At 41.3% G+C, this 21,932-nt stretch overlaps 1 protein-coding gene across 8 annotated transcripts; it reads right to left on the reverse strand.

The window, feature by feature from the left end:
- Nucleotides 1-5,047: 5,047 nt before the first annotated feature.
- On the reverse strand, nt 5,048-20,840 carry LOC310948425 (cytoplasmic polyadenylation element-binding protein 4-like). Of its 8 annotated transcripts, none has more exons than XM_083915546.1 (12): nt 20,766-20,840; nt 15,128-16,253; nt 14,906-15,004; nt 13,999-14,092; nt 12,832-12,882; nt 12,034-12,057; nt 10,169-10,345; nt 9,855-9,944; nt 9,630-9,748; nt 9,028-9,142; nt 8,759-8,940; nt 5,048-7,982 (listed from the first exon to the last, which is right to left on the reverse strand). In XM_083915546.1, the coding sequence occupies exons 2-12, from the start codon at nt 16,196-16,198 to the stop codon at nt 7,755-7,757; spliced, it is 2,250 nt and encodes a 749-aa protein (XP_083771672.1). In that variant the 5' UTR covers nt 16,199-16,253; nt 20,766-20,840; the 3' UTR covers nt 5,048-7,754. The 8 variants fall into 8 exon arrangements, with proteins under 8 accessions (XP_083771672.1, XP_083771674.1, XP_083771673.1 ...); XM_083915548.1 differs by lacking the exon at nt 20,766-20,840 and adding an exon at nt 17,159-17,287 and having other exon boundaries at nt 14,906-14,992; XM_083915547.1 differs by lacking the exon at nt 20,766-20,840 and adding an exon at nt 17,159-17,287 and having other exon boundaries at nt 13,999-14,089.
- Between the last annotated feature and the right edge of the window lie 1,092 nt (nt 20,841-21,932).

Raw genomic sequence — 21,932 nt, forward strand, 5'->3', positions numbered from 1 at the left:
CATAATGTATATTTTGCATTGTTTGCATTGAGCTTACCTTTTCCTTATCGTTCATTGCTGTGCGGGTGGGTTTTTGGGAGAAGAAGAAAACATCTCTACCAACAGAGTCGGAATCAGTGCCAGCACCTGACAACAACAAATGTGAACATATGAGGCTTTTGCCGACAGTTTAGTCCGCCCATAATATACAGTACAAGTTCATAGCTTATTTAGAATTAGTTTGGCCAATACTGATAAAGCAGGTCTGTGTTTGATATACAGTATTATTGTCTTACTTGGCCACATCGGATCAAGATCATTTAAACCAGTCCTCCAGTTTTTGCGATAATAAACTAACAACCTGCATCTGTGCGATTAACTTACGGTGAAACAGTTAACTCTGGGAGTGTACACAATGACGGTTTAATGATAACAACAAAAACAATTGAATGCAAACCTGTGAAGGAGACCACAAACAAAAAAAGATTCAGCTGAACCTAAACTTCTAACAAAATCTAAACCAAAAGCTCAATTATAAGGATTTATACAGTAGATTGCTGCAGGGATACTGTACTGGATCGTAGTGGTTCCGGTCTTTTTAGCTTGGGACCCTTAACAATGAAGCAATATCTCATGTTACTTGTAACCACACACCACAGGTCATGTGTCAGCATTAGTTATGAACAGTTTAACAAAGGCCTAGGGACGGAGGATGGGACACCAAAAAAATAAGTCTGAGCTGTGGGGTGTGAACATGCGCAGTGGAAGTGGAGCTGCGCTGTTCACTGAAAAGATTCAATGTAAACATGACTTTTCTTACATGAAGAATAATAAAAACAACACGTATTCATGTCCAATGATAGTACGCCAGCTATTCAGCCTCTCGGCAACTGCAGACCAGGTTTTTACTGCAAAGCTTTTTGCATTTCTTTTGTGTGTGTCCCAGCCTTCTTCCATAGGCCTTGGGTTTAACCCAGGTGTGATTTTTCTTTTCAGTTTTGTTATTAGGATTAACAGCATTAGCATCTTAATTAACATCTTAATCTTAAACATATGAGGTGACCGAAAATGGCTGCAACATTTCCAGTTGCAGCTATGAAAAGCTGATGCCATGTCGCACCCCAGATAAGCTAGTCCTCGTTTTTCTGGTTTTACTCTCTAATTTTATTCACTTTTTTAAAATAGAAAATATACAATATAAACATTACTTTTCTTACATGGTTATTAGTTATATACATACCTAAATGTATTGCTGGCATAACATACATGTTTCCTTTTTACTGTGCTTTACAGTTACTGTGCTTTTTAACTGCTGTTTTTAATGTGATATGGATCCACTGAGTCTGAAATAAAGGAAAAAAGAACCAACTTAACTATTTATAAATGTTATTATAAATAATAGTATAAAAAATGACAATGTACATAGAGGCACAGCAACTGCTAGCTCCAGCTAAGCTAACCAGCTAACTGGAGCTATTGTAGCTCACATTAGCAGCAACGCTAAGTTACCTCCTCCTCTCACAGCGGTGTTGGTTTTACTGGCAGCGGGGACTACCATCCGACTTCTCTGTGTACTGTCCTCCTTTGTCACCTTCTTGGACAGCGTGCTGTTGTTAGGTTTTGGTAATTTGACTTTTAATAGGAACCGAGTTTTCTCACTGCTGACAGGACCCCGCTTGTTCCCGCGCTTGAGCCGAGAGGCGGTCTCAGTGTGGTCCTGTTGTGTTTCCTGTCTCTGACTGGAGTCTAGCTGTGAGATGAACCGGGGCACGAACACGGGCCTACGGGACGACATCCTATTCCTCTCTAACCTTGATATTACAGACTGACGCACTTGTTTTAACCTGACTGTCGGGACCATGGATGTGTTATTGGACTGAGAGCTCGTTGTGCTGTCAGCCAGCAGGTGGCAGTATTATCTGGGTCGCGTGGGCTTCCGGATTCCCACGTGCAGTTTGCTTCTCTGTTTGGATGCCATGGCCGTGAATATCGATCTATTTTTACTCTAGGTGGCAGGTAACAAAATGTTGCTGAACAGGGTGGTGCAAAAATATTCACCTTAAAATGTTGCTGAAAACAAACAGAATGACCAGAAAGATCTGTCAAATGACTTTCGGGATGCAAAATGGGCACAAAGAGATGCGAAATGACTGAAAATCATTGGCGTGCAGGGGGTTGTGCTTAAGTGCCCTCATGGCAGCCCAAACGTGTGCTAAAGTGACCTCTAGGAGCCAAAATGTGTGCTAAAGTGACCTCTAGGAGTCAAACTGTGTGCTAAAGTGACCTCTAGGAGCTGAAATGCGTGCTAAAGTGACCTCTAGGAGTCAAAATGTGTGCGTAAGTGTCCTCATGGCAGCCAAAATGCATGCTAAAGTGACCTCTAGGAGTCAAAATGTGTGCTAAAGTGACCTCTAGGAGTCAAACTGTGTGCTATGTGTCCTCTAGGAGCTGAAATGCGTGCTAAAGTGACCTCTAGGAGCCGAAATGTGTGCTAAAGTGACCTCTAGAAGTCAAAATGTGTGCTAAAGTGACCTCTAGGAGTCAAAATGTGTGCTAAAGTGTCCTCTAGGAGCCGAAATGCTTGCTAACGTGCCCTTCAGTGGCAAGGACTCGCTACATGTGCCCTCTGGGTTTTTTTTTGCCCCTGCCCTTCAAAAACACTGCACTGCTGAAAATAGACATAAAACAACCAATTCAATTCAATTTTATTTATAGTGCCAAATCATAACAAAAGTTATCTACAAACTAGGTAAAGACCACACTCTATGACTTATTTATGATAAACATTGACCCAACAATTCCCCCGTAGAGTACGGTGGCAACAAAAACCTTCCCTATTACAGACAGAAACGTCAGACAGACCCAGCTCTGTGGAGGACGGACATCTGTCTGCACCGGTTGGGGAGGAAGAAAAGGAGAGAGAAAGAGAGAAAAGACAGACAGAAGGAAAGACAGAGACAGACACACTTCCAGTAACTATAATATCTATAGTAATGTGAATATAACTTAAAGTTTATGGCAGTTAATACAGCAGAATAGTCGAAACAAGCACAGCTAAGGTTAAAGATTATAATAGCAGCAGGAAGTGTCATGCAGGACCACGGCAGCAGGCACCACCACGATCAGCAGAGACCTACGAGGCGACAAAGCACAAACAACTCCAGGGAAGAAGTTGAATTAGTAACATGCATTGATGAGACATGAATGATACAGACAGAGAGGAGAGAAGCTCAGAGTATCCAGAAAAGTATTGTCCCCGGCAGACTAGGCCTATAGCAGCATCATTAAGCAGAACAAAATCAGCTTAAAAATAACATCTGAGGAAACCAGAGGAAAACAAAACGACAACATAAAAACATAAAATGACTAAAAAATAGATGCAAAACAATCACATAGATGCAAAAATGATTACAAAAACATACAAAACAACAAAAAATGGATGTTAAATGACCACATAGAAAACCGTAAATAAGCGCACAATGACCACAGAGACACTTAATGATTCCAAGATTAAAAATAGGCCCTTTGAATTTGGGTGTCTTGTTCCTACGTAGACAGAGTTGGGGGCCTCCTACATGTCAGTGCCTGGGGGCCCATGTCTCCTAATCTGTCCATGAGTAGAGGAGAACGGGGATTGGTATGTTTGACATGTATGTCTGTCTCTTGGGGCTTTTTTAAGCCATTGCATTCAAGTGTGATAAAAAACAAAAAAAAGTAACATCTGTCTGCTATTAAATGGAGTAGCTATTAACAATTAATCTCTGTAACACAAACAGAAAATGCATGATTTTCTGTTAAACAGTGAAATGTTACCTTTCACCCCATAGTCCAGGGTAATTGTAACATAGCCTGGGGTGATATACATTATGAAATAAGGATTATATCAAAAACATTTAAATGACTGTATAACATAGGCTACTTGGTGTGTGTGTGTGTGTGTGTGTGTGTGTGTGTGTGTGTGTGTGTGTGTGTGTGTGTCTTGCCCTGCTCTTTTACCTCTTTTGGTGCTCTATTCAAAATGTTGAGCGGCACTGTCACTCATTCAAGACCTAGGCATACTGAAAATTTTGCTTAGACTTCTCTTGATTGATCTTTTGGGATGACTCCCGCAAGGAGATTAAGTAATTTGAGGGGTAGATTGTAACATTTTTTTGTTACAACTAACCCAGACTATTCTAGTCATGAGCTAGCTTACGTGACTTGTTTTTCAAATGTAATTGTAATTGAAAAAAAAATCATCCTCACAAACTTTTGTCTGCCACAGGATGCAAAGGCCTCACATGTAGTAATAAGGGCTAAACTGAGCATGTGCAGAATAAATCAGGTGGTTGGTAGCTTGTTCCAGACAGGAGAAATTGAAAGTGTTACAACTATCCCCAGTCTACCCTGAAAATAGGTTCGTATTATCAGCTAAATGTTAATGTATAGAGGTTACCCCATTACTGTTGGACTATATTATTATTATTGCTGACGCATTCATATAGAAGTAGCATTTTACTATTATGGTTGGCAGGTGTCAACATTTAATTTGTAATAGTAACTATAAATACATGTATTGGAGTAAAACGTTCCCCTCTGTATTAAGTATTTAATTATTGTTTTAAATACTTAATACTACAGTTTTAGTTTGTTCCGAGCAGAAGTTTATATGGAAATGTAGCCTATTTGGAAGACCTCCCTTTTTTATTAAGCATTTCAGCCATTAAGTGGAATTATGTTCATATCTAGGCTATGAGGGTAACCATGACATTTGGTTGCTGCTTCTATAATAGAAAAAGTTTGTTGGGACAAAAGACGGGAGGTTTAGTTGAGCCAAATCGTACTCACCAAGGCCTGAAATAAACCTCAGCCTATAAATAACCCTGACCTATTTCAACATAACCCACCAGATGTGCCAAAATAATGTCCCAATAATGACATTCCCATTTATTAAAAACCTTTGGGAGGCTGATGAACTAACAAGGGCCTCTCATAAAATACTGAAATAAGGAGGGGAACCCTTAATTCTTCCTCACAGCTGTTTTATTCATTCAACAACTCACATTACAAATACTTCAAATGTATGCATACAGTTACAAACAGTTGGCAGCAAATGAATATATGACATTAGATCTTTGTTTTACTTCAATACTACAAACCAACTATAAAAACTGACGTCCGCATTGTAGCGTAAATTAATCAGGAAGAAAATGTAAAAAAAAGTGGAACTTACGTATAAATGTGAAATGACTTAAAAATCAAAATGATATCAGGTAAAAAAAAAAAAAAAAGTTAATAAATATAACCTTCCCAGCATACATTTAAAAACTATTGAAATTTTGCAATCAAGTAATACTAACAGACATGATCCATATTCTTTTCATCTGAAAATGTGGAGCACAATACAGCAATTAGAAAAACTAGACACATCAACGAGTTTAACACGTCACCCCAAAAATATAACAAAAATCTGATCAAAATGATAGTTATACATTTCAATTGAAAATATAGCAAATGCTAAATACATTATCGACCTAGTATATACAATGTTTTCAATCACAGTAGCATGGTAGTAGCAAAATAAGTAAATAAGCACAAAACTAATGTTTAAAAATAAATTCAGGTATAAATTAGTTTTTTTTTTCTTGCAGACATCAGCATGAACAATAGGAAACAAATGTGTAAATGACTGCATGGTTTATATGGATTAAATGACTTACACTGCGGAGACTTGTTTCTGGAAAGAATAAGTATTGCACATAATGGCTCAAAGTTAACTTGCAACATTAAATCACATTCAGGTTATGTCCCAAAGCATGCCACATCACAAAGGGGGTCAAGTGATCAAGTCTCCTCACCTATGTCCTACTGAGTGTCCTCTACATTACAAAACGCATCCAAAGTGTTGTCACTGTGTAGATTGCATAAACATCATGTCTGTGTAAGGAAGGCAGACTCCATCATGTAAAGAGAGGCTACAAGAGAGGTGTTCTCAAAGAGATAAGGAAAAGAATGTTAAAAAGGAAAAAGGAGATCTAGTGCATTACATTAGGTCCTGCATTAACACTAGCCATGTTATTTCTGTATTACATTATGCATGCCAAGAATAAGTAGAACTTACAGGCAGTCCCAGAAAGAGGGTCTAAATATTCAAACAGTTGATATCCACTCCGGTGATAGAAGGGAAGATTTAACATCGACCAAAGCCAAAACATCTACCCTATTGATAATCCTATTGACTACACCTAGGAGTGAAATATCAGAATATATTTTTCAAGACTATCAAAATCGGTTTAGAAAGGTTTCGTCATGCCTTAGGATCCTGTAATTATGTTTAATAGGACAGAGAGAATCCATATATGACTGGCTAATGATAGCCTTATTTGATTTCTTTTTTTTTTTTTTATCTACAGAATCACACCAATGCACCAGACAATTTTTCAGATTTACCAGCACTTAAATATATAAAAGCTAATTGAAAATTATATTAATATCATTCATTTTCTTTTTTAAATTAAGTTTACCATAAATGCAGATCTCTTAGTAACAAAGGTACAAAATTATTTTTCACCAAGTGAAAAAAATGAGGTATTGCAAAAGGAGTTCTCCCATCTGTGAAAAATGTGCCTAAAATGACTATTGAAAAAAATATTTAGAAAAGTAGTGCATAATAAATGTATATATGTTCATGACAAAATAATCAGCTATAAAACACTGTACAAAAATCAGCAGGCCATGTATAAAATAATATCTTTATCTCTGTGACAGCAAATTCTAGCTACTACCATAACCAACCACAACACTTGTGATAGAAGCTCCAGTCATGGTAGAGCGTGCAGTGGTACACCATGAGGACAGCTCAGGGAGACTGGACTGTGCATTCCCATTAGTTTGTACTACATTAGCATGTTAGCTTCCAGTGCTAATATCCCTGACAATATAAAGTGAGCAAATACTACTGTCAATACCTGAGCCCTGAGGGCTGTGTCTTTATTAGCCGACACCCACAAACCAAAACTCCAGACGACTCCATTCCTTTCCTCCGCCTTAATGACAAGAGGACACTACATTTTCCTGAAAACCCTCAGATCAACATCTGCTTTTGATGATGCGTTTTAGGCCAATCTTTGGTTTGCCCTTTCTGGTTACAAAGTGTCGACTTTAAAACCAAAACCTAAAAACTCGTGCCAGCAACGAAACGCGTGTGCCAGACTGAGGGGAGATTCTGTTTTGTGACGTGGCCAGATGCTATACACTGAGCTTTGTGAGAAACTCAATCGTCTGACCGTCTGAAACGGTGTTCCTCCTCTGTTCAACCCAACCATTTGCACTCAACCTTTGGTAAATGGTACAGTTGTTCTCTAATCCTGCAAGCAAAAAGTAAGAAAATGCACCTTCTTGAACTCAACTTCCATAGTTAGTATACTGATTTAGGTATGATGAACCTCACTTAAATTTTATGTTACTCTTGACAACAAATGTAAGCAGCTTTGCCAGCTAACACGAAAAGAAAGTACAGTCAAGTCAGAAAACATCTAAATCCAAATCTAATGCATCCATATGCTCATGCACACTTAAAGTCAAAACATAAATGGGATTTCACTCTCTTCTTAGCATTTACTTCTTTTAGAAGGCCCAATTAAAATAAAATAAAAAATAAATTAAGTTCTTTTTTTTTTAACTTAAAAGAAAAGTGCATTCATTTTTCATATCAAAGCCCGTAACCCTTCCCTTAAATCCCCTTTCTTCCAATCCCTCCCCGATCCTGCATCTTCTCCCTCCCTTGCCCTCTCGCCTCAGTTCCAGCGGAAGGAGATGTGTCGCGGTCGGTCCCCCCCCTCCTTCACCAGCGGCTTGTGGAACTCGCGGCCAGCCCGGGAGTGGATGGCTGCCCAGCAGTACTCACAGTAGTATTGCAGACAGGTGACATTGGCGCAGAAGAAAGGAGCAAACTTCCCCCCACAGCGGGTGCCCTGGCACTCATCACACAGCTGGTCATCCAGAACATATGGCTTCACTTCCACCTGAAAAAGAAGAGAGAATGGATGACAGGAAAACTGTGTTAAAATGGAGGTTGAGAAAAATGTTAATGCCCGCACAACAGCATGTTAAATAGGTCTAAATTAATATTTCATAAACATCCACTCTTCATTTTTAAGACCGGATCAAGAAGCTGCTTACATCAGATGAGCTGCGTTCAAAATCATTCCCTCACTCACTCACTATCCCCTATATAATGTTTATAAAACAGTGCACTCTATAGGGAATGACCAAACAAAATTTCAGACACTACACTGGAATTTTCCAACAACTGTATGACGGAAGCTGGTGCGTCCAGCATCATGTTAACAAACCGAGCTGTAATCCTGTTTGAAAGTCTGTTTATAATACAGACCGGGCACTCAGGCAGACGGTAAAAGGTTGATTGTAATTTAATATTAAATCCTGAATACATTTTTCAAACTTTTAAATGGTGTTAAAGTGTGGTTTTGTCAACAATGGTTGTGAGTCCTGATTGCGAGCTGTAATAGCCCACGGTTAATCTATTTCATGAGCGAGTAACAGTAGTCAGCTCGTGAGTAACCGTTAGCTCTCTAATATGTGGCTACCGCTCTCTTCACCTCCGGTAAAACACGGCCGCATTGCGGTTTGCGGGAGTATAATGTAGTGTACACTCAAATTAGCTGTGCATTGTGGGTATTTTATAGTGGACTATATAGTGAATGAAATTAACCACGGAGAATTTGAAGTGCACTACTTCTAAGATAGGGAACGATTTGGAACACAGCTCTTGACTCACCCGTTTATCAATCTCCCCATGCTGCAGTTGAACAAATCGGGCACTAATGGCTGCAATGTAGCTTTGCTGATTGGAAAAGGCTACTCGCCCCGCCCCTTTTGGATACTTGAGTTCAGGGTCCGTGTCAATCCCAGCGTAACACACACCCCCATACAGACGGTCCATGATCATGGCGAGCTCCACTGGAAGAGCAATACACAATGCAAGTTAATGGGACCAACACATCTCTTAAGAATGCAATACATTTACATGTCACAACACACGAGTACCTGCACGTAAGGGACGGGGGACGCCTCCTACAAAGATAGTTTTCCTCGGGTCCAATGGCTGAGAGCCGTCCATTACAAAGTCGCTGTCGTTTAGGTTCCAGGGCCGGATCTGGACCTACAAAAAACAAGATGAGAACGGAGACATTGATTTCATCTTGGTCAGGCTCTACCCCTTTGTGAGCAAGATACTGTTTCGATTGTGAAAATGAAAGCTGCTTGCTGCTTATGTAATGTGGATAAACACATTTGTAATGTTCAATTTGACCGCTATTGCAGGGTGGGGGCAGATGTCGCTGCGGAGAGGACTGCTCTACCAGGTGAGCTCTACACAAGAGTACATAATATAACTGAATAAATAAACATTGCAATTATCCTTAGATTGCGCATGAATACTAGTGCTAAAATATTGCACTGAAAATGAGCAGCACACTAAACCCATGAATCTGATGGATTAACACAGCAAAGCCCTCATTTGAACAACAAAACAGATAGAGCTGTACTATGCATACTAGTGTCTATTATTTTAACATTTCTGTTATTTTGTACATGCTGGGCAAGACAGATAGCAAGCATGGAGCAGCTAAAGACAATACCACACTTACAGGCTTGTCTTTGATGGTGGGACTGGAGACACACAGGTAAAGCTTGCCATCCTCCTGAATGCAGGCATCAATCAGAGCCTGAACAGAGCTCTCGTCTTGAAACAGCAGGAACGCATATCCTGGAAAGGTTGGACAAACAGACGTGCACAATGAGCAAATACTCATCACAGTGCTGTAGAGTCAACACACCAGGAGAAATCTAATGTTCCAACTGGTTTGACTCACCTTTTGGTGGGAAATAGGACTTGCTTTCAGCCTTGTGAGGCCAGTCGACAAACAAGTGACCAAATCGGCGGAAACTGGCAGTAATTTCATCTGAAAATGTGAAGTCAAATGAATCAGTAATGGCCTTTTGTGCCGCTGGTTTGTTTGATGCGCTAGTGTTGTAAATATTTGTGATATTACTACATTTACATCACTCCCAAATGATAGTAAAACCATCCAAAAATTATGGATACCATTGAAAAAAAAGAAAATAATATTTTAGGTTTGTTAAAGCCTTTGATTTACAACAATGTAGATTAGAAGCACATCTTTACCTTCATCTATGTCTGGGGGCAGCCCTCCAACAAATACTTTGCGTGAATATCGCTCCACGCGTTCACCATTGAGGTGGGGGAAGCAGTGGGCTGAACCGAGGCCAGCGAGCCCCTGATCACCGGACTCGTCCTCTCCAAAAGAGCGCTCATCCTCCATAGGGAACAGAGACGAATGGCCTGGTGGGGAGAACAATCTGGATTACGCATACTGGTTGAACCAAAATATTCTTCCCATTTTGAAAATGTAATCATATTACAATGAGAAAGGGATCTGATTAGATGTACACTGGAGATCTAAATTAGAGAACAAGTTATTAATACTTGATTTATTCTGAAATGTTGTTAGTCTATTGTTCATAATTTGATAGAACAGCCACTGTGGCTATACCACTGCTGTACATTCATATTATTTAAATAACCAAGGCACTTCAACAAAAACCTTTATTTAGTGAAAAAAACAGTGAGCAAAATTAGAACACTTTATGATTCCTCCCACTTATTGGTGTTAATCTGGCACCTAGTGACAATTGACTTCATTGTTGGACACAGCCTGCTTATCTGGCAGCTCTCCCGGTTACTTTGAAAGATGGTGAGCTGCTCTAAGGAGACTGAAACCCTGAGACAGTAGGTTTACCAGATGAAGGCCAAAGGGATGATCCTCTGAGCCATCAGAGAGAGGTTGGGCCTTCCAAGTCTGTGATTTCAAGAAATCAAGTAAAACAAGTGCACAAAGAGGACTGGAGTTGCTCGCCAGTTCTGGGCTGAACGGGGCAAGGATCTGTCTCAGCACACAGTGTCTCGTCGTTTAAGACAATTTGGACTGAAAGCCCACTCTGCAGTGACCAAACCTCTCATGAGCAGAAAAAAGGCGAGACTTGCCTTTGCAGAGGAGCATGTTGGGTCGACAGAGGAGAACTGGTCCAGAGTGCACTTCAGTGATGGGAGTACGTTCAATTGATTTGTGTCTGATGGAAAACATTATGTTCGGTGTAGGATCGGGGAAAGACTGAACCCAAAGTGTGTAAAGAAGTCAGTTAAATTTGGAGGAGGAAGTGTCATGGTTTGGAGGGTGTTTTTTGCAGCAGGAGTTGGGTCTCTTGTATAGCCACATGGCAGGGTGAATGCAAATGTTCCTGTGGGAACCCTAACCCTAACCCCATAGAAAATCTCAGGAAAATCCATGGCAACAAAATAATGTCTAAGAAACCCACTACAGTTACAGAGGTGTGGAAGAGACTGAAGAAGAATGGACCAAGATGAAACCAGAGCAGTGTGAGAAACTAGTGATGTCCTGTGGGCTCAGATGTGCTGAAGTCATTCAAAGCTGTGGCCTCTACTCTTCCTATTCATTTTTTTTAATCCTATAGCCCAAAGAAAATGTTGTTTAAATCTTCTCTTCTGATACAAAGGTTACTGTTCTCTAATTTGCCTCACGTTTTTTTTTTCACAAAATAAAAGGTTTTTGTTGAAGTGCCTCTGTTATTTAAAAAACATGCTAGGACAGCAGTGGTATAGCCAAAGCTGATATTTTATCAAATTCTGAACAATAAAAAACAGTATTTCAGAATAAATCAAGTAGTAATTTGTTCTCCAATTTTGATTCCCAGTGTAAATAAATTACAAAATTTCAAGAACAACTTTGGAAAAAAAGCAGCCATCATTGCTAGTTTTGATACAAGTAAAAGCACGAGTATTTACAGGCCACATGGGAAGGCTTTCACACCTACAGAAAAGGGGCTTAATCAGTGATACTGAACAGCCAAGCAGACAAACACAGAGGCAAAACCTCAAAGTCATCATTTCAGGGGACATTATTGCTATCTAAATCACATTGAAAGAAATCAAGACACATTAACAAGCTTTACCTCGTCTTCTGCCATAACTTCTTGCTGCATGTAAAACAACACAAGACACTCTTGAAATGGCTTTTTTTTTTTTTTTAAAGGCACACAATTAAAAACATCAAGTAAAACATTGTCAGGGCTTGAAAAGAATGTGTTGGCTCTCCATCTTAAAAGAGCTACTGTATTTTAAAGTCACTTTGAATTTCCATTAGCCAAAATGCTAAAGTATCTAAAAAAAAAAATCTAAGGGGGAATAAATGTCCACCGGTATCCACAAACGGCAATTAATACCGAATTGATATTAACCTATCCAATCCATCTCATTTAACACTTATGCACGTAAAACCAACTAAAACCTAAACATTTCTTCGGCTACACTTTCAGTAGCGCCACATGACCGAAGAAGCACTGTGTGGATGATTGGATTTTCAATATCACCACAAAACATAAATACAACTTACAAACATCATCTGCCTAAAATGAATTTACTGAACCTCCCTGACAGCAGTATTATTTTCCTACTCCAAGAGGCCGGTCTAGTCTCATCTCCTTTTAGTCAGCCATTTTAGTTGTGTCACAGTGACTACCACAGCAGTTTAGAAAAGGTATAAAACAAGTAACATGACTTCGGTCTTTTTATAGGTTTTACCACTAGTTTTATCTCAGTGTGGTTATACCATATAAAAAGGTTTTTTCTTTTGTTTTTTAATTTATGTGAGCTCACCTGTCTCTCCACCTTTCCTACATTTGCCAGACATTCATTATAAGCCCTGACTTCTGCTACAGCACTGCATATTTGTATGCATGTCATTTACATACCATTCATAGGTAGAGGCCCGTCTCCACCCTGGTGAGAGAAGCTGTAGCGTCCTTCGTGACAAAAACAGGAGAGGCCTCAGAACACCACACACCACAACATTTAACTCCTTTGCCTAGCGTATAAGTTTCTAACCAACACACTGAAGTAATGTTGGAATAGTTTAGGGTAATTTATTCTGTTCTGTTTCTATAACATGTAAACAAAAGGACATGTTAGTGTCATTTTATATGCTAGAAAAAATACTGAGAGAGTGTGTGTTAGACTTGCAAATTATAAGCAGATTTTATAATCTGGGAAGCTGTAAAAAAAAATGGAAGTTGCATGCATCTGCTGGCCCAGATTAGCATCAGATGGCTGTGATGGAAAAAGGGTTCTTCTAAGATTGGCTGCAACAAAAACTGAACTAAAATGTTTTATTAATGAGAGTTAGCGGAGATCAAAGAGTCTCCAAAAGTAGGTAATTGTTTTTATGAGTTAAGGAGAATAAGACAGAGATGTACTGTAATACGAATCTTAACTGCTCAAATCAGAGGGGGTCTCAATCAACACCTGAATTGAGAACAACATATAGATTGACTGTTTGTACCAATGAGAAATACACTTTGCGAAATATAACCATATTTTTCAACAAAACCAGTGATGCGTCTCTGGACTAAAGAAGCCATATTTCTTGAATGTGAATGGAGTAAACTAAAGCATTAGAGTACACATTTGCCCAGATAGTCCATAGTAAAAGTGGACAAAATTTTGATTGAAACAGGAATTATCTGATCAAAAATCTATCGGCTTTCGGTACTTTTGATATTCATTGCTGTAGGCACATTTTGGTTGATACTTAAGTATTAAAGTTAGATATCCATCCCTGCTTATACTGCGTTTAAGTCACTGGCATGCCTGCCAAGCACTAATGTTTGTTTCTGGTGCTCAACTGGAACCGGTTCTTGATTCCCATCCCAAATATAAACTCACAAACGCACTCAATTTTTGGGACCCTATAAGCAGAATGCATGTTCAAACTGAAGTCCTGCTATCGACGCAATCATTTGTCAGCACTGTGAAAATAATACCTTAATGCTGTCAAATACATGCAACAAAACGGCTGTATTTATCGACATAGTCGTGAAGGAAAGTATCCTTTCCTCACTATTGTTAGTGTGGGAACCAACCTTTCAAGGAATCCTGCTCAGCCCTCATAATGTCAATCAGAGAGTTCTCCAGAGAGTGCATACTGAAACCATCAAAGGACCGTGTTCTCTCCTGCTGAAAGAGAGGAAGACAACAATTAGCCTCCTCACTTCCAACACCACCAGCTAAAGCAGCAACAAGCTGTAAAGCCCTGATATAGTTTGCCATGGTTCTAATAGCTAATAAAAAAAAAATGCAGAATATCCCCGTAGAGACCTTCAGCAGAATGCACTATAAACAGAAAATGGAGCCCAGAGTATGTTACGCAGAATCACCTGCGTAGCTCCGCAATCAGATCACATCTTTCCACACTATCTGCTAGAATCAGATAAGAACATACGATACTTAAAAAAAGGGGGCTACAAAATGCATCCTGCCACTTGGCTGTTTTTAGATCAATACAAATTCTAATTGAATAAGGTAAAAAATATGATTGGATTTTTTAAAACAATTCTGAAAAGCACAGAACAGCGATAATGAGTAGCACAGAACACAAGTGAGGGTGCTTTATTGTCTCTCTAAATGGGTTAAGAGCATGCAAAGCTGCAGTAGAGCACAAGACGTCTCAAATCAGGACAAGAGGAAGGCCATGTGATCAGAGAAGACGATAACGCTTCTCTTCTTCGGCGCAATGATCTATACAAGACCTCAGAAATGAGCACACACACAATAAGGTTCAATTCATCTGTTCAGTTGGCTCAACTTTTCACGCATCCTTTTTCCTCAATGGCTCGTTTGTTGCATTTGATGCAGATGAGCGTGTTTAATGAGGGTAAGATCATTTGCCCCTGGACAACACACTCAAACTAAACTGAACTTGCTTTTGTTAGGAACCACACCTACAAATCCCCTTATCACCAGCATAAGAATTACCCATGATATGCTCACCTGGAAAGGGTAGACACTGTCACTGCGGCTCATGCTGTCCTCCACCCAGCCCTTGTGATTGAAACCAGAGCTATTTCTGGGGAACTTCTGAGAGGGAACCTGCAGGAGAGTTGGATGAGTTTCTTACTGACCAAATGCTTTGAGTGCTGTCATATCAGTCAATGCAAAAATCTGCTAAAATGTATTAGAGCTTGAGATTAGGCATGACACAATCTCATCTACCTGATTGTTGGGGAAGGACTTCTTCAGCGGGGAGATGGAGTTAAGACCCGTCATCCCTCCACCTACCCCCCGCCTGTACTCTCTAACCCCCTGTGTGCCTCCCCAGCCACCGTACCCACCGGCACCGGGGCTCCAGGAGGTGGATGTGGGAGTGGAGGGGCTCTGGTAGCTTCCCCAAGGTGAAGGGGGTTTGCTCTGGGCAGGACCGAGGTGGGGCAGCTGGGTGAATGGTCCAGTGCGATGGGGATGTGGGGGAAAGGAGGGCTGGGGTGGATGAGGGCTAGCTGGGGAGCGCCGGTGCTGCTGTGGGACCCCCTGACCATGGGGGTGGTAGTGCTGGGGGTGAGGTGTGGGTGGGTGGTGTTGGGAGACTGGTCCAATCTGCGGGGAGAAACTACCTCCTGCCCCAAAGCCAGGCCCGGCGTGGTGGGAGAAGTTCTGGAACAGCAGGGGAGGTCCGTTGGCATTGGAGCCAGTTGGGCCGAAGAACCCTCCTACATCTTCCCCGACCACTTGAGACTGGGTGGAGGGGACAGCAGGGGACCAGTTGTTAAAACTGGTCAGCGAGGATGAGGAGGAGGTGGACTGCGCACAGCTTGTACCCATACCCAGGCTGTCCTGGTAGTCAAACCCACTTAGCACGGGGGACTCCATCCTCAGCTTCTCCTTTCCACCACTGCTCTCCAGAGAACCCTTCTCCAACGGGCCGTCGTCAGGCAGAGCTCCCTCAAGCTCTCCTAGGCCTCCCCCAGCCTCCTGCTGGCCCGGGGACAGGGCCTGAGGCTGGGCCTGGACCTGAGACTTCTCCTGCATGTCCTGGAGGTCCAAGGCCTTGGACTTGTCTGACTCCAGAATCTCATCTTGCATGTTACTGTGTTGGGCTACGGCAGGGAACAGCCAAGCACTGCCTCCATTGGTGGAGCAGGTGTTGTTTACGAAGGAAGGAGGACTGGGGGGGTTGGAGGGGTGGTGAGGGTGCTGGGGTTGGAGGTGAGGAGGGATCCTTACAGGGAAAGCAGATTTGTTACCGCTGCTGTTCTTCACCAGAACTCCAAACCCGTAGTCCCCCATTTAGGACACCCTGTATATCTTCAATTCACTTTTGGCTTTCACCGTCTTCTTTATCCTAATGTCAGGCAGGGGAAGGGGGAAGGGGGAGATGAGTGACAAAAAGCATAAGGTTGTTAAACCTCAACTTGATCTGGCCTTTAAAAAAATAAAAAATAAAAAAACAAGCCTCGTCATATACCCAGTGAATATGCTTTGGGCTGCACCCTGTCTGGTCTTATGATGCAATCAATGAGATTAAATCATTGACTCGCTTTGGCCATGGGAGGCCTGGATGAAATATAACCCTCACGGAAAACACCCAGCCTAACCAGCAGCAGGCAGCCAACACAGCCTGTGCTGAAGCTTGCGTCTCTTAAAGGTCGTTACGCAGCTAGCAGCGAGCTAACAGCTGCTCCGCCACCCTCCATGTGCCCTGTTAATCATGCAGATCCCAGCAGTCAATGTTAAATATGCATTACAGCGCATTCGTGACCGTACAAGCGCCGCGGCGGCTTCACAGCGTGGACACTTACCGAATAATCGTCCCCTTTTCTAAGCAATGACCTCCTCATACGCAACCATTTAAATACAGGAAAATGCTGATGACGTCTCCTGTCTGTTCTGAATCTAGGGTAGTTCCCTTCACCGGAGCCGCTACAGGCTAGCAGAATAGCCGACACCGCAGCATATTTGCACGACCAGCTGGGACGCATTAACGAATTCAACGGCTACAACGGCTACTTTGAAATGTCAGTAACGTCACACGACAACGTTAAATACAACAGCACGGCGACATTTCACCGGTACATGAGTGGTTCGAAACGGTGTGAGGCTCTTTAGACGACCTCGTCTGTTCAATGTCACACAGCCTACCAAACCTTGTCATCATTTTAACATCTCGAAATAACGTCACGCAACCTCGACGGCCCCTCTAACGTGTCGACAAACGTGTGTATTCGGTGGTGTTTCGGGCATAGCTACCTTCAGTTCGGCGTCATGACCTTATAGTTTAGATGTTGCCATATTTTTTTTTATTTTTTTTTTTAGCGTTTTCCCTTTTTCTGCATTTCCTAAGCAGCCGGTGTAAATGGTCTCTTCTCTTCTTCTTAGATGACAGCTGGACCAGTCGGGAGACACTTCCGTCTATAAGCCCCGCCCCCGCCATCAGCCACCAGCCACTGTGTGTCAGGATTTCCCTCAAGAAGCCCCGCCCCGTTTGGATAAAATCTCACACTTGATTGGATGATTGTCGCTAGGCCACGCCCCACAGCACGCCTTCCCAATGAATGGCACATGCACGCTAGACGTTCTCCTCCCAAATAAGGATGGCTTGAAATCAGTGGGAGGAGTTGGTGTAATGTAAGGAGAATACATTACAGCTTTTCTCAGTCGCTATGGTACATTTCTCAGATCATAGTTGAAATTCTCAAAACTACTTGTTCAACCTTCACATCCTTGTGTCACATGTGCACATCAAAAAAGCAGTTTCTAATTTCAAATGCTTTGATAAATCCATATGAAATGTACAATTCTCTGTTGTTTCCTACATTATCAGTTGCTTATGTCATGTTGATCAAAATGTATTATGGTGGGTCTCCGTTGAATATTCATTTCCTTTAGACTTTTAGTTTCTAAATCTGTCCTGAATTGGTAAATTGCTCCTGGGTGAATCTTGACTTTCTCTCACGAAGGTAAATGTGTGACGCATTAGATCAACCAATAATCATCCAGTTTTCTGAAATGGCTCAAAGGTGCATCTCATGAATCATCAACTGGCAAGTATATATAAATATATATATAGCTGGAGCACAACACAATGTTACAGTGTCTGACAATGGAAGGACAAGGAACTGGACGGGGTCAACAGCCAGAGAGGAGAAGAAGAGGAAGAGTAAGGCTGCCTGGTGGAGGAGCCGGGAGGCAAAACAGAGGAAAAGGCAGTGGACTTATGCACGTTCCTGATGATAAAAAAGCCACACTTGCAGACCACATTCTCAATAACAATGGCTGGGGCTGGTCGATGGGTCCAGCCAAATGTTGGGAGAACAACTGTGTCCTGTCATTCAGACTTTTCGTCTACACAACAGGTATGTATCCAACAATGGCCACTGTACTGTAATACTGTATCTGCAATGCTTCATACAATATTACAGTATTCCACTTGCATTTTACAATATACAGTAACCATACTTTATACAGTGACAGTTTTGTGTTCTGCATTACTATATTTTTTCTACATGGGACTGCAAGACAACTACACATGGGTGGCAAAGGGCCCCTTTTCACACCTGAACAGGAGGAGGCTATGCACACCATGGTTTTAAAAACCAATGCCATAAAACTAAAGGAGAAAAAGAGCACCGTTATAGAGACCAACAACATCCTTGAAAACATCCAAACAGTCAGCATCTCAACCATTGACAGGGTGCGGAAAAGACACTAAATGAATATGAAGCAGCGGTACACTGTTCCATTTGAAAGAAAATGGTGAAAGAGTGAAGAGCTGCTCTACCAGTATGTACAAGTAAAACATGTATGAGCCTGCAGTAACTTTACCTCACAGTAAACAGTACAACAACGTATAGTGATATTCAGTACACTAAGTGTGACCTTCACACATTTACATAAGAAGATGCAATATGTGCTGTATACATTTGATGTAACTGTATCTTGTCCATAATGAAAATGCATGTAATTCATGAAACTCTTGTTGTGTCTTCTGGATATAGTGTATAATGGGACTGGAAGCAAGTGAACCACCACACAACTTCATCTTCATGGACGAGGCTGGCTCCAACGAAACGCAGAAGGTGTGGTCAAAATATCATCTGCCACACAGCTACAGTGGATGTGCCAGGCCAAGGGTGCGGGAACATAACCATGGGTGCTGCTATCTCTGAGAATGGTGTGCTAACGCATGTTCCCATTATTGGGCCATACAATACAGAGCGTCTTGTCACCTTTGTAGACACTCTCTGCTGGGATCTCATCCCTGAACAAGAGAGGGGTCAGTTTCCATCGCTCCAACATCATCAGACAATGGTTTGAGACCCACAACAGGATGCTGATGGAGTTCCTCTCAACCTAGTCCCAATTCCTTAATCCCATTAAGGAATTTTTCATAGGATGGATGTGAAAAGTGTATGATCGACAGCCATATACACATAGTAATAGTAATCTGACTGCTGTGTCCATACACAGTGACACAATAACTTGTCATTCTGATGCCACTGACATGTTCATTGGCACAGTAATTTACTTTTGAGAGATGAACTAAGGATTTTGAGCAAGAGAATGGCATTTTGCAGGTAATCCATGGTGTTTTGCTCTTTGTAGGAATTGTTTTGAGAAATGCAATTACTGCAAATGTCGAGGATGATTCGAGAAATGCACCAAAGCGACTGAGAACAACTCTAAAGAAAGAAGACATTTTACATCATATAACAGCATTGCAGGTTGACAGAATGCAAAGGGTTAAAATCCAAGGATTGGTATTTGTATTTGCATTTATTTTAAATGCAGATGAGTCAATTTGGCTAAGCAAATGTTTATTCCCTTCACCTCAGCCTACAGCAGGATTGGTGTGGTGTGTATCAGACAAGCCTTCAAAGCTATGGATAGATAGATAGATAGATAGATAGATAGATAGATAGATAGATAGATAGATAGATAGATAGATAGATAGATAGATAGATAGATAGATAGATAGATAGATAGATAGATAGATAGATAGATAGATAGATAGATAGATAGATAGATAGATAGATAGATAGATGGGTATGTAGGTAGACAGCCACAGCAAAATAAAGCATAGCAATCTCATTAAAATAAGCTGATGCTATTTTCAGCCCATAATCGAGCTTGAGAGCTTTTACTTTGGTCAGATCTGTGCTGTGTGCTCCAATCACAGCATCATATCATACTATCACTTTAACTGATGATTCTCCACATGCACATAGGACTTACAGTGTAGTCTCATCTGAAGCCAAAACCTCACATGGATGCGCTCCTCTCTCCTTTGCTGAAGCCAGTTCATTAAAACCTTAATGATTCTTCACCAGGAGAGGCAAGAGCATCCTTTTCAATAGAAGTACCCCTGCTAGACCACAGTATACATTACTCAAGTGGGAGTAAAATTAATTTTTTGAGCTACACAAACAAAAAAGACACATTTAAACAGCGGTAGCATACATCAAACGGCTTATTGTGTTCCCAACAAAAGGTTGTTGAGTGTAAACAAGGGTAGACTTACAATTTACTTAAAAAACTACCTGGAAGAGCTTTTCGGTTTCAGTTACTTTCCACCGGATTCAGAGTATTATTGAACGCTTGCTTGTTGAGTTTGTCTTGTTAACTTCCATCCCCCCAGGCAGACCCACCCTTCATTTGTATCCTGTAGTAGTAACAGCCCCCCCCCCCCACCCTACCCTACTCCTATGTGTGGCAGGACCTGTTGGGGTGGTTTAACAACACACACAACACTGTGTCTTGAGGTTCTGCTTTCTTTTTTGTAAAATAACAGACTGCTCGTCCAGGTGATATTCTCAGGCCAACTCAGCTTTGGCACGTTAGTGACTTACTGTATTACCAGTTAGTAGTGAGAGTGTGTTGGGATCCACCATCTTATGTAGCTGCTGCCTGCTGTTGGTCTTTTGAGGCTGACAGTAATTTGAGCACAGTGAGTTGTGTCAGCGTTTTCTTCTCTGGGAGCAACACGCTCTGTATTCCCCAGTGAAACTGAACCTTGCTGATTTGGTTCCACTCATAAACAGGTTGACATGATTATCACAACTCATTATAGGACACTTTTTGTTGTACCAACTTTAGGTAAATATGGGGCATTTGTCTTTCTGAGGCCCAGCAGGAGACAGAAGTGCGGTGCACCCATTCACCCTGTATGGTTCTTTAATGATTCATCCGTGGAACTTAGGTACCCAGTCATTAATTCATTAATTCACACTGGAGCACAAGGTAGATGTTTACAAAGCACCCAAGGCCCGCTATCTCAGGTTTCTCTACTCAGAGGCGCACACTCTCTCTCTCTCTCTGCTGCTCAGCCTCCTCATAGATGTGATCTCTGCTGCTTCCATATTGATACAGCACCGTTGCCATACCTGCCCATTGTTTGGCCAAGAGGCCATCCGTCTCAGACTCAATGCATCGTTACAGCAAGCTGAATGTGACACAGCATACTTTTCCCACACATGTAATCCCAGTGGATATATCACACTGCTCTCTGTGGCCTTTCTTACAGCATACTATTTAATGTTGACATGTAGCTTGCACTGCCCTTTTCATCTGTGTGAAGGTGGAAATATTTACATACATACATATAGTAATATATAAATGTTTCAGTTGCTCTCTATATCAGGAATGTTGATTTATTGCAGTAATTATATCATGTGTGTGATAACGGTTAGACATTATTTGGGAATGTAAAGATGGATAAAATGGAGTAAGATGCAGTCATCCCAGTAATGTATTTTCTGTCTAAACAAGCAAAGATGTAGTTTGAGACGGACTTTTCGCAATATGTCAAGTGCATAATAGTAGAGAGTCAGGTAAATAAAGATGGGGAGCTCACGAGAGACAGATTTTAAAAAAAAATTGTCAAAATTGAAGACGACACCTTTTGATGCTGCATGGATGCAGTTTTAAATGTGGGTAATGTTGTGAATTCAAACAAAAGTATTAACATTACTTTTAGGCAAAAGAACCACATGGTTAGGTGAGGAAAATGTGTGGTTTGGGTTAA

Source organism: Echiichthys vipera, assembly GCF_963691815.1.
Source record: "Echiichthys vipera genome assembly, chromosome: 6".
Lineage (NCBI taxonomy): Eukaryota > Metazoa > Chordata > Actinopteri > Perciformes > Trachinidae > Echiichthys > Echiichthys vipera.